General features: G+C 39.2%; 1 protein-coding gene across 6 annotated transcripts in view; it reads right to left on the bottom strand.

Annotated features, from left to right (window-relative positions):
• CEP104 (centrosomal protein 104) overlaps window positions 1–12731 on the bottom strand; it is a 49840-nt gene that overhangs the window by 20513 nt on the left and 16596 nt on the right. For all 6 annotated transcript variants that reach the window (XM_020975354.2, XM_020975371.2, XM_020975363.2 and 3 more), the window contains exons 3-9: window positions 12282–12455; window positions 11522–11660; window positions 8549–8611; window positions 8161–8237; window positions 3306–3474; window positions 2369–2524; window positions 1566–1796 (exon numbers count right to left, since the gene is read on the bottom strand). In XM_020975354.2, the coding sequence (XP_020831013.1) occupies window positions 1566–1796; window positions 2369–2524; window positions 3306–3474; window positions 8161–8237; window positions 8549–8611; window positions 11522–11660; window positions 12282–12455 (1009 nt within the window). The remainder of the gene's footprint in view (window positions 1–1565; window positions 1797–2368; window positions 2525–3305; window positions 3475–8160; window positions 8238–8548; window positions 8612–11521; window positions 11661–12281; window positions 12456–12731) is intronic.

Raw genomic sequence — 12731 nt, 5'->3', positions numbered from 1 at the left:
TTCTTTGGGCCACAGATAGGTTAGACTAGAGACAGACTGACGATGGCTGGCTGCTGCGGGTCACAAACGAGAGCATGCAGTGGCAAGCCTTCACTTTTCTTGCCTCCTGAGGTCATGCCATATGTTGTGCAGGCCTGTTTTAAGCCAGACCTGATATAGGGTTTAGTAACATTACTACATTAGAACAATTCAATCCATACATAACACTTAACTCAGAAAAAATAGATGATGGCTCTATGTACTTTATGTAACAAAGGTGGTATAAATTCTAACTGAATTATTATTTACTTTTAAAAATATAAGTTCAACAAGAGATTAAATCACTAAAGCAGTATCAAAGTAAAAAATAATTAGTTGATATTGAGAAGGTCTCCATTATTTTACTGTTATGTCAAGCTAAGTCTATGCCTGGGTTGTTGTTCAGTCATTTTCCGTCATATCTGACTCTCACTTGGGGTTTTCTTGGCAGAGATACTGGAGTGATTTACCATTTCCTTCTCCAGCTCATTTTACAGATGACGAAACTGAGGCCAACACAGTGAAGTGGCTTGCCCAGGGTCACACAGCTGGTAAGTGTCTGAGGCCTGATTTTAACTCAGGAAGAGGAGTCTTCCTCATTTCAAGCTCACTGCTCTATCTACTGTGTCACCTAGCTAACTGTATGCTTGGGGATAAACAATAATTATGAGCATATTCATTCACTTGGTGGTCTAAAGTATCCATTTAAAGAAGGAAACCAGAGGCTAGACAGACAGCTTTCAATTTTATTAAATAAAGTATTTATTAAGAGTCTACTATATGTAGTTTTATTCATGTCATTTCTTTTTAATACTGCAATAATTTACTACAGAAATACCTAGCTAGCTCACGTTTTCAAATTAATCCCTATTTGAAAAACATATCAGACATTTGTTTGCATCAAATGCATATACAACCTACGATGTGTATTTAGTGGAAAATATTACACAGTCATAGTAAAGAAGACAGACATAGTATATAGTGTGTATATATATATATATATATATATATATATATATAGTACATATAGTAAAGACAAACTAAGTGTGAAAGGACTGAAGGTCACATGGTCCAACCCCTTTATTTTACAGGTGAGGAAATGGAGGCCTAAAGAAATAAAGTGACTTGCCCAGGCCACCCAGGCATTCAGCAGCAGAGCCAGGACTTGAACCCAGGCTCCCTGTCGACAAGCCAGAGCTCTGCCTCCTACACAGGTGAAACAGATCAGAATGAAATACCAAAGGGAAGTTCACAGTGAAGTCCAAAGAGGTAGACATGGAAGGTGATCCTTCTTTTGGACATGACCAGGAGAAAAGCTTCTGCATCAGAGCACATGCTGGCCCAGGGCCTGGCACATAGCAGGTGCTTAGTAATGCTTGTTGACTGATTCACACACTGCTATGGACTAGAGGAGATGCACTTGCAAGCTGGAGGTTGGGGGAAGGAGAAAGAGGGTCTCTCTGGTATTGGTGATCAGGTCTGAATTAAATTTGTCCCGATGACTCCTTTGAGTCTAGGCAAGGCAATCCTGGTTTTGAGCTACTTACATTGATCTTTGAAAGAGAAACTGAGGCTGACAGCTGGCCCACAGCGGCTTGCTGTGTGGGGGGAACATTCAGAGAAGCGGGAAGCTGCGTCTTGGCCGGCGGGAACGGATCCACGTAGGGTTTTTCTCCCGTTTGCTCCTCTCGGTGCAGTGGCGACTGTGCAGATTTCTGCAGGCAGGGGCTGGCAGAATGCACCAGAGGCGCGAGGGGAAAATCAAAAGGCTTTCGAATCTAGAAAGAGAAACAGGAATATTTAGTTTAAAATTTGTTTTTCCTTCACTACATCATAATTGTCTTAGCAGCTCCAGGACTAAACCCTCAAGCACACAACACATGTTAAGAGCCAGTGTTTCAGCACTACGGATGATGGGGTTGGTGCATCATATGTCATTCCAGCTGTATCCTCACTGTGCTGGCTATACACATGGCAGCATATGAGCATATAGAATATAAAATGATTAATTTGATTAAACCTTTTATAAACACAGGAATGGAGGTTATTTAATTGAGCCTTCTCTTTCACATTTTAGTTATCTGTGCCCCTGTCTATTTTTCCCCCTACCACACATCTACAGAAGGCCAGGGACTATGTCTTGCGCATCTCTGTATCTTCACAGAGTCTTAAACATAACAGGTATCTTTTTTTTTTAAATGCATGTCAAGCAAATGAACGAATGTTCTGTTAAATATTTGTGTTACAATATGTTTACCGACCATCTGTGTACCTTCTGCCCATCAGTCTTAAAGCTGCCTGTCCTAGAAATGGCGTAAAGGCCGACGTGTCATTTGGTACAGCAACTCACCATCTCGGAATCGAGGAGATTGTGCAGCTGCAGCTGCTGGTACACTTTGCTGCGGTACTGCTCCATCTGCTGCTTCTTCTCTTTGGCCAGGTCATAGTCTTCTTTCTCCACAGCACAGCGCTTTTCCACATCATACCTGCCAAGACGCTCCCCAACCTGACAGGCAGAAATCGCACTTTCAATTTCAAGTTTTAATTCACTGAAGTGATACAGGAGCTGAGACTGCCTGCAAATATTGGCTGTATTGAGAAGGTAAAAATATCATTTTGTTTTATTGACTTTTTTTCTCGGTGAGGCACCCAGGATTAAGTGACTAGCCCAGGATCACACAGCTAGTAAGTGTCAAGTGTCTGAGGCCAGATTTGAACTCAGGTCCTCTTGACTCCAGGACCAGTGTTCTATCTACTGCACCACCTAGATACCATTGTTTTATTGACTATTAAAAAGCCCTCTAAGCTACCTAAATTTCATCTTAAATGTGCATTGTGCTCTAATTTTTTAATTATCCTTTCTTACAATGGCCAGAAACAAAATAATGGAGCATCTTAGTGTCCAACTCCTAAGCACTGGACATTCCATTTTGGTTAAGAAGTTTTTACCTGCCTGTGTTAAGTGACGTGGCTTCTGTTTACATGCTCACATAAGGATCAAGCCTAGCTAAAGGCATGCTAACCAGGTTTGGTTATTTGAACTCAAGAAGGACTCTTGACACTTACTAGCTGTATAGCCTTAGAAAAAGTCACTTAACCTCTGTATGCTGCTACTTCCTTATCTGTAAAATGGGGATAATAACAGCGCCTTTCTCCCAGGGTTGTTGTGAGGCCAAATGAGATCCTATTTTTAAAGCACTTCGTATATAGTGTGTGGCACCTAGTAGGAACTATGTAAGTGCCAGCTGTTATTATTATTACTATTATTTTCTTTCTACTCAATCTACCTTTTGCAGATCAGCAATAGCTTGTTTCAGTTTCTTGGCGTGATCATACCGCTCCTTTTGGACGGCTTCTCGTTTCTTCTCATCTAACCTGCGGATTATGTGTGCAACTTCTGGATCCTGGTACATATCAAAGGCTAAATCATCCAGGGGAGAAATATAGTCGGGTTTCCTAAAGCAAAAACAAGAAATATTTCTAAAAAGAATTTTAATAATTGAATAAGCATTATTTATTGAATATCAGATAAAAGTACTTTGTGTGCTGGGAAGTGCCGGATATGTATGATATGTATCACAGCTTTAGGAGATACAACAACAGTATAAAACATGGTCTCCACTTTCAAGTAGTCCATTATAATCTTGGAAAGCCAAGGATAATATAAATGAAGCAATTAGAGAATAATATATAGGAACAGTTGCTAAATTGGATGGTATAGGCTATAAAGTATTGTAGGAAGTCAAAGGCATACTCGTTTTAATACATTCTGTATCTTTTAGCAACTCAATCAAGCCACGTTCCTGAGAAATACTGCTGCATACTTCCTTCTCCATCCCTGAGTGGAATAAATGGCTGGATTCTATACAGTCAAACTCTTACAACAAAACCAGCCCAGCTGCTGCTAAATTTCTGCCTCAGGTCAAATTCTGTGGTGTAGTGGAAAGAACATGGGATCTGCGGTCAGAGGACTTGCTTACAATCCTGACTTTGACCCTTAATACCTTTGTGACCTTAGGCAAGTTGACCTCATAATAACAATAAAGGCGTACAGTCACCCAGAGCATGGAACCAAGACATAACAGAGAGCCTCTCAAGACCTATCAAAATGGAGGACAACTACCCATTTTTGCTGATTCTTGGGTACCAATGACAGGGCAGAAGGAATCTAACAAGTATCGTCCACTAGCAAGACAATGAAGACGACAGGGCACCGGTTGCGGTGTCTTCAAAGCTGCCCGCTGGAATCAAGAGACATAAACAAAAACTGATGTGGAAAGTGAACAGCTGGCTCATAATGTGGTATCTAACAGCAGGACTTGGACTTCTGGACCACAACTTAAAATGAAATGATGACAGACTCCTGGCAAAAGAAGGAATAGAGCTGACAAGGGTTGAGGACAACGGATTTTCCTGAAGTGTTGCAAATTTAATGAAAAGAACTTTAAACGAAAAAGGATAGGAGGTGGTGACAACTGTCTTTTATATCTTCCAAGCTAGATACCATACACAATAGTTAGGAGGGAATAGTAGTTAAGGCAGTCAGGAATTCATGGGAGACAAAACCCAAGGAAAGATCTCGTAGTAAACTCATGGCCTCAAATGTTTATATATAAATGGCTCATTTAGGAATTAAAAAAAGGAATTAGCAAGGAGAAAAAATTGACCTCATAGATATTAGAGAATTCTCTGGATAAAGATCACGACACTATAGATGGGGAAACACTAATCCAAAGACATAGGGTGTACGAAAGGGGGTGGGGTAAAGTGGCATTATATATTAAGGTTAGGTTATGAAGAAATCCAGGAACTTAAGGGTGGAGAGATGATGGAAAACATCTGAATAATAAAGGTCAACAATGGCGAAAGAAACAGAAGTATTTTGTCAACGGAATATACTACAGACCATTTCTGAACACAGAGAGACAATCAATGAGAAGTTTGGGAAATGGATCACGTGTCTGGCACACCGGTAAGATCCAACTGTGAAGAAACACTTCAATTATCCAGACATCTGGTGGAGCTTTCTTTTTCTGCCAAAAGCAGAGCAACTAACTTCCTGACTTGCCTTAATGCTAATTTCATCCTTCAAAAGCTAGAGGAACCAACAAGAGGAAATTTTCTTCTGGATTTGATACTACTAGAGAGGAACTACTTGCTTGGTTGTAAATGATAAGAGCCTTGGGTGAAAGTGACCATTCCATCCTAGAGTGTGTGACAGAAGAGAGAAAAGATGTCCAGAGCCCGACATCCATCCCAAACTTGGGGAAAGGAGACTTCAAAGGGCCCAGAAGAAGGATAGGGAAGATCTCATGTATTCTATTCCTGCAAGGAAGGATGGGAAATGGACAAAAAGGAAATCCTGAAAGAAAAAAGGAATTTGTCTCAAGAGGCTCATACAGATGATGCAGAGAGGTCAGACTAACCAACTGAGATTTAAAAAAAGAGCAAAGTCAGGTAACAGGATAAATAGAAAAGTGTGCCAAAGTCCTGTAAATATAATGTCTGGAATGGTAATCAGAACGAGCTGATGCCATCAAGAACCTAAAGGGAACAAGAAGGTTTTTTTGTTGTTGTTTTGTTTTAAAATCTATACTGGGAGGCAGGTAGGTAGTGCAGTCATAAAGCAACAACACCAAAGTCAGGAGGACCTGAGTTCAAATCTGGCCTCAGACACATAACACTCCCTAACTGTGTGACTCTGGGCAAGTCATTTAACTGCAATTGCCTCACCAAAAAATAAAAAAATTTAAAAAAATTTAAAAAATCAAAAAAAAAATCTATACTGGGAGGAAAGGGAGGACAAAGAAGAGATAGAACCCAAGCTTGGAGTGGACAGGTCAATGATAACCACAATATGGAGAAGTCAGAGCTGCTCAAAGCTAATTCACTTTGTTTTTCACTGTGCAGTGGAAATGAGAGAACCAAAGTGGCTGACAGGAAACTGACATCAAAGGATGACTGAGGAAATAGCAACTGAATGCCTAGTTACCTTTGATAAATTCAGTTTTGTCCAAAGGAACTATATCTCTGAAAAGAAAGTACTGAAAAGAAAGAACATAAGGAAAGGAGAGAGAAGGAGGAGAGAAAGGAAGAAAGACAGGCAGGAATGAAGGAGAATGAAAGAAGAAAGAAAAGAAGGAAGAAAAAAAGAACAAATATTTACTAAGTGTTTGCTGTATACCAGGTACTATGCTAAGTGCTGGCAGTGCCATGGTAAAAGCAGATAGAATTACTGAGCTTTTGTCTGTAATGTTTGAAAGATCTTAGAAAATGGGAGAAGTACCACAAGACTGGAGAAACAAATGTTGTTTTTATTTTCAAAAAAGGGAAGATAAAAGAGTCTTCAAACTATAGGCCAGTGAGCTTGACTTTCATTCCTGAGAAAATTATGGAAAGACTCATTAAAAGATGGCTAGGAGACACCTAGCAAGGAGACACTACAAGGAGTAAGCAGGGCTTCATTCAGAACAGTTACATGATTCTATCCTTATTTCCTTTTCTGACCATTATTAAACTAGTAGCTTGAGTTTACCTTGATTTTAGCAAGGCTCCTGATAAAGTGTGTCATACTCTTCTTGTGGCAAAGATGGAGAGATGGGGACTAGGTGTTAATATGACTGGAGGCATTCAAGGCCCATGGTTGTCTCTGGGGAAGGAGGTCTCTGGTGGAATGCCTCAATGCTTGGCGAGGACCTGTGCTCTTCCACATCTGTGTCAATGACACAGAGATGGCGGACAAAGGCAGATATGGCGTGCTCAGACAAGAGGCAGAAGCCACAAAGCTTGGAGGGATGGCTAACACACTGGATAACTGAGTCAGGTTCCAAAAAGATTTTGGTAGGCTAGAGCACTGAGAAGATTCAAATGAGAAGAAATTAAAAGATATGAAGGTAAAGGATTACATTTGTGTAAAAGAAAACCAATTTCCCAAGTCTAGTCCTGGACAGACAGAGCCTGACGGCAGTTGGTTTAAAAAGGATTGTCAGGGAGTCTGAATGGACTGCAGACTGAAAATGGGTTAGTAGTGAGGGGCGTGAGGCTACAGAGAGGCACAACTTCTAGGAAGAAGGAGGTGATAATTAGTCTGTCCTCTGCCCCAGCCAGACTGCATCTTAGATACTGTATTCAGTCCTGGGCACACTGTTTAAGAAGGACACCGAGAAGTTGGAGACCATCACTAGTGGAAGGTAACCAGGATAGTGAAGTGCCTGGAGTCCAAGGCATGTGAGTATTAACTGAAGGAATGACTCTGAGAGCATGTGACACACATGTTCAAGGACAAAAAGGGCTGTCGTGTGGAAGGATTCAAATATTTTGTCTGGTCTTGGATGGCAGAACCAGGAATCATGGCTAAATGCTGCCAAAAAGCAAACTTAGGCTTGATGTCACCAGCAAACTTCCTAAAAATTCCCAGAAGAAAAGGACTGCCTTGGGACAAGGTACATTGCCCCTCTCCCTGGAGGACTTTAAACAAAGGCCGCCATTGCTGAAGATTCCTTTTAGATATGGGTTGGACTTCATGACTGCTGAGGTCCTTCCCAAATTTAAAATTCCAAGATTCTGGGATTACCACAAAGTCCATCTTCAGAGCATCTCTGAGACTGGAGAAGACCACTAGGGGTAGGGGCTAGGATGGGAAAGTGGGGAGTTTCCTTCTTCAGAGTATTTGTGACTTGTCCTACACCTTAGGCTACACTTTGTACTTGTGGATAAATGATCTTAGGTCTGTTGTTTGTTGCTAGTGGAGCCCCCTAAATCACAGGCAGAACAGTAGGCCAGGGAGGTAGGGGTGGCAAATCCTAGGGCGCAGCAACAATGAAATAGTCTGGACTTCTCTGGGTTGTATGGCTGCATATTCTTAGCAACACCTGAGAAATTCAGCTGTCTAGACAGAACAACAACCTAAAGTCCGTGGTCATCTTTGAAAGGGTAATGCAATATGTTTCTTTTTTTAATTCCTGACCTTAATCTGTAAATATATTTATGACAATCCAATTACTGGCTTATTGAGAAGTGAGGAGACTACAGGGTACACAAAACCAGGATTCTAAGGAAATGATTCATATTTCTGTAATAGTTCCAAGTTTCCTGGGAAAATGGCTACAGAAAGTCATCTTCCTAAAGGACCAGTATTCTTACCCAACATATGATCCCTCTAATCCTGAATCGTCTGAACTCTGTCCAAGATAATGGTCAATCAGCTTCTCTCTGGAGCTCTTCAGAGATAAGAAAAAAATATTTAATAACATAGATTATATGTTAAAAACAGAGAAACTATGTTTTCAAGATAGAATCACTTAATACCCTGAGAATTCAGAATGGCTCACTGTCCCTCATTTACTAGAGAAAGATCCAGAAATGCCAGATGAAAGGAAAATTTTATTATTAATACAGGAGTTAAAACTAGCCATCTTACAGTTAATTTTGTTAGTTCCTTTGCATGACAGTTTGATTACACTTTTTTTTCAAGAAAACCTTTCATTTAGAAATAATTTTTTTCCTTTGGAATTTTACTTCCCAAACTTACAATATTGCTTTCATCACTGCAGTCTGCAGGGTCCCCAATGATATTAACTGCCACTAAAGCAACCTAAAATAAATTCAAAACAACAGAAATTAAACACAAAGGGGATGAGGCATTTTGGTTCCTTCAAAACAAACTACCAATTTATACTTGTATTTTTCTCCAAACTACACATAAGTGAATATTAAAAAGTTGAATTTAAAAGACTAACTTCTTCATCTACCAAAAGCCAGAATGCTTAAATATGAAATGACTGCTCATACTGTAGGCTGGACATAAAACAATATTATACAATTAGAAATAAATTTAATGCACTTTCAAAATGTCAATTTGGGGGGAGGGGAGGAAGGGGAAAAAAGAACAAAGAAAAAAGTGCACAATAGAGAACAAAAGAAAACTTACAAAGAAGCAAAGAAAAGATGGATAGCTCCCAACACAATGTGTAGTATTTATTACATAGGCTTTCTTGAAACGGAAATTTATTGTTGTATAATTTGAATCCTCTCTTATGTTCTGCAGATGGCAATGCTTTTTTTTCCTTTTCTTATTTTCTATTTAAGTTTATAATGTTTCTTTTTCTTTTATTATTGTGTATTTAAGTTTAAAATAAATTAATAAAAAAATTCAATTTCATTCAGGAAAAGAAAAACTGAAACATAAAATTACAAAAACCTTGGTCTCCACAGCAGCCAGGCCTTAAGGTGGATCATTACAATTCTTTCTATCTTGTTTTTAATGCTAATAATACATCATTCATGTTTTTAAAAATCTTAAGTTCCCATCAGTCACAGATTTCCATATTTTAAAGACTTGTGGTTGCATTGGTATGGATCATTCCTCTACCCCGACTATGCCTCTGGGCTTTAGGAAGTGGTTGCTGTAGCTGAAAAACTCTTCACCTGGTGGCCTGCTCAAGAGTGAGAAGCTGCTATTAATTTTGCTAAGCTGGGTCTCAGATGACATACTGTTGGGCCCTGACTCACAGCATTTTTCCAGGTTGGGAAGCCCGGTCAGGGCCCTGTACTTTGTGGGCAATCTTTGAGAACGTAGGGTCACCTGAAGATCACATCAATTTCACAGGTATTTTACAAGAGAAAATCAATAGAAATGAAAAGCCTAGAGTTTTACTAATTATTTGGAAATGTGTGGATGAAACTTGCTAAAATAATGTTAACTCAAATATGGGAAATTTTAAAACAGCTGTGAAAATAGTTAACTCCCTAACCTAAGCATTCAAGTCATGTTTCTAAGCCAGAGGGAACCACTCAAGGGAATCCCAAACAGCCCTGATTTCCCAGGAGACCATTCTCTATGCTCTGGCAGTGGCAAAATCTAAAGATTTTAGTTTTTTGCCATACAGCTTCAGTTAGGAAGGTAAAACAATTTTCGTTTTACAATTCTGTTTTATGTGTTTTACAATTCTGGCTTAATTTTGTTATTCTATATAGATACAGTCAAAAAGCTTATCTATATTTTGGAAGACCATGTGTCACTTGTGACAAGGAAGGGTGTGGGTATGTGTGACAAATCTTTGCAATCATTTACTCGCACAGGGTTACATTAAAATTCATTTCCATCATTACTTTGCAAGACAGGAAACTGTTAAACAGAATGAGAAGTCAGGGGTACTGATGGGATTCTAGAACAATCTATCATTTATAAATAATGCTTTCAAGTTTTGACGAGGACAGTCATTTCATACAAGCTTGGTGAAGTTTAAATTCAGTTTTGAGATTCTTTAATGAAAGATGTTATGTTTAAGGAAAATTTGGAAGAGTGTGCTTTGAAAGTGAAAGCATGTCCTTCATATCCCAAAGCATATGAACAGTTCTCAAAAGAAGAATCACAAACTATTAATAACCACATGAAAGAGTGCTGCAATTCACCAGTAATAAGAGAAATGCAAATCAAAACAACCATAAGGGGGCAGCTAGGTGGCGTAGTGGACAGAGCACCGTGCCTGGAGTCAGGAGGACCTGAGTTCAAATCTGGCCTCAGACATATAACACTTACTAGCGGTGTGACTCTGGGCAAGTCACTTAACCCCAATTGCCTCACCAAAAAACAAACAAACAAAAAAAACAAAAAAAAAAAAACCCCAAACCCCACTATAAGGCTTTATTTCACACCTTAAAAACTGGTAAAGATGACAAAAGTTGGGAATAGTTGATGTAGGAGGGACCAGAGGAGGGCAGGCACACTGGTGGCACATGGCTAGCAGAGCTGTGAATCAGTACAACCACTGTAGAGAGCAATCTGGAATTATGCCATCAAAATGTGCATATCCTTTGACTCTGAGATCTCATTATCTAGGCACATGCCCCCAACCCCAGGAGTCACTGATCAGAAGAAAACACCAAAATATTTAGAGCAACACTTTTTGTGGTAGCTAAGAATTGTAAACAAAGTTTAGCCCACGGCTAAACAAACTATGATACATGAATATAATGGAATATTACTGTGTTGTAAGAAATAAACATGGTGAACACAGAGAATCATGAATAGTGCTGCATTACTTCATGCGCAGTAAAATAAACAGAGCCAAAAAACAATGAACAATGACTACCATGACGTAAATGGACAAAACCGCCACCACAAAACAATCACAAGTGAGTGCGGCAAAACTACAAGGACCGAGCTGGCCCCGAAGGAGAGATCTGAGAAGATGCTCCACCCATATCTCTGCCGAGGTGGAGGGCCAGGCTTGTGTAACACTGCATGGTTCCTGACTTTTGTGATGTATGGATCAGGTCTGTTGATTATTTTAAAAGTGTTATCATTATATGGAAAGGCTCTTTGAGGAGTGGAGGAGGAAGGATACTTGACAGCAATTTTAATATGTAAAAGCAAAAGATAAAAACAAAATTTATTTTCAAGAAAGAAAATGAAATCACAGTATAGTATTCTGATCAGACTGGACAACAAATTTAATTTAAAAGAGTGTTAAAGCTAGTGAGGAAGATTGGTTAATCTTACCTGGCTATATAAATTGTACCTATTGACATGGTTTTTATGAAAAATCAACTTGAGAAATTGTCCTACAGCATCCACATAAACCGATTTTAGTTCTCGAGCCTTACATCCTGTCTTTTCATTGTCACAGAGAGACACATAACTGCAAAGACCAAACAAAATGAAAGAATTTTATCTCTATAAGCATTCACAATTAAGTAAATTGTTCCTTTGTTCCTATTGGATACTCAGGTTAAAAACCAAACCAAATACCCAGTGCAATGAAAACTGGGGGAAAAAAGAATCGCCATATAAGGGATAACCGAATGATTGTCTGGAGCAATAGACTTCTTAGGGAAATTAGGGAAAAGCTCTATATCTAAAAAGCCGAATGAGAACTAGTAATAAAAGTTAGCACAGTAATGCGGTTTAAATATTTTAACAGTACATGCAAATAAACTAACAATTGTTATGTCAATATGATTCTAGTTGGCAGTTTACACCGAGAGTCAATCTATATTTTATGTAGCACCAGGAACACATTCTTAACTGATAATTCAGCTTTTAGGAATTATGTTCTTTCTCCATGCACAGCTACTGCCTATTCATGAATAGGGAATGAACTATCAGACTAAACCAAACTGCATTTCCATGATTGTTAAAAGCACACAAAACAGATACGGAAGCGCTATGCCCAAGAAATAATGCAAATTTTGACCTAGGTAGAAATTCAGATCACAAGACTGACTAAAGTTAAGAATTAACTTTGTACTTTCATTCTCACCCAAGCCTTCGAAACCGCTCTGCTTGATATGGTGCAAAGTATTCAGGCAAACTGTCGCTAATGTAGAACTCAATTTTACTGGAAATCATATACTGGTGAGCAAGTAACTGAAGCTTTCGAACTCGGCATCTCTCCACCATCTGAAGGACAATTTCTTGGGGAAACTGGCAAAACCTGAAAGAGAATGTTTCTTCTTGGAACTATCACTGCAAATTAAGTTTGTATTTGTACACCTGCCCTCTAGATGCCACTTGACCTGAGAATTTTCAGTGAAACATTCTGAAATCCCTAACTTCCTAACTAAGCAAAGCATGTTGGGATCAAAAGATTCCATCCAGAAACAAATGCTCCTCCATGAGGAATGGCTGCAGGAACTAAGTAAGGTTAGCCCCGAGAAGAAGAGTCCAAGTGGGGACATGATTGTTCTTTTCAAGACTCTGAAGGGCTGTC

Source organism: Phascolarctos cinereus, unplaced genomic scaffold (assembly GCF_003287225.1).
Source record: "Phascolarctos cinereus isolate Bilbo 61053 unplaced genomic scaffold, phaCin_HiC Scaffold_726;HRSCAF=1367, whole genome shotgun sequence".
NCBI classification, from domain to species: Eukaryota; Metazoa; Chordata; class Mammalia; order Diprotodontia; family Phascolarctidae; genus Phascolarctos; species Phascolarctos cinereus.
Note: the sequence above shows the minus strand (reverse complement) of the source record. Positions and strands in the feature narration are given on the sequence as shown.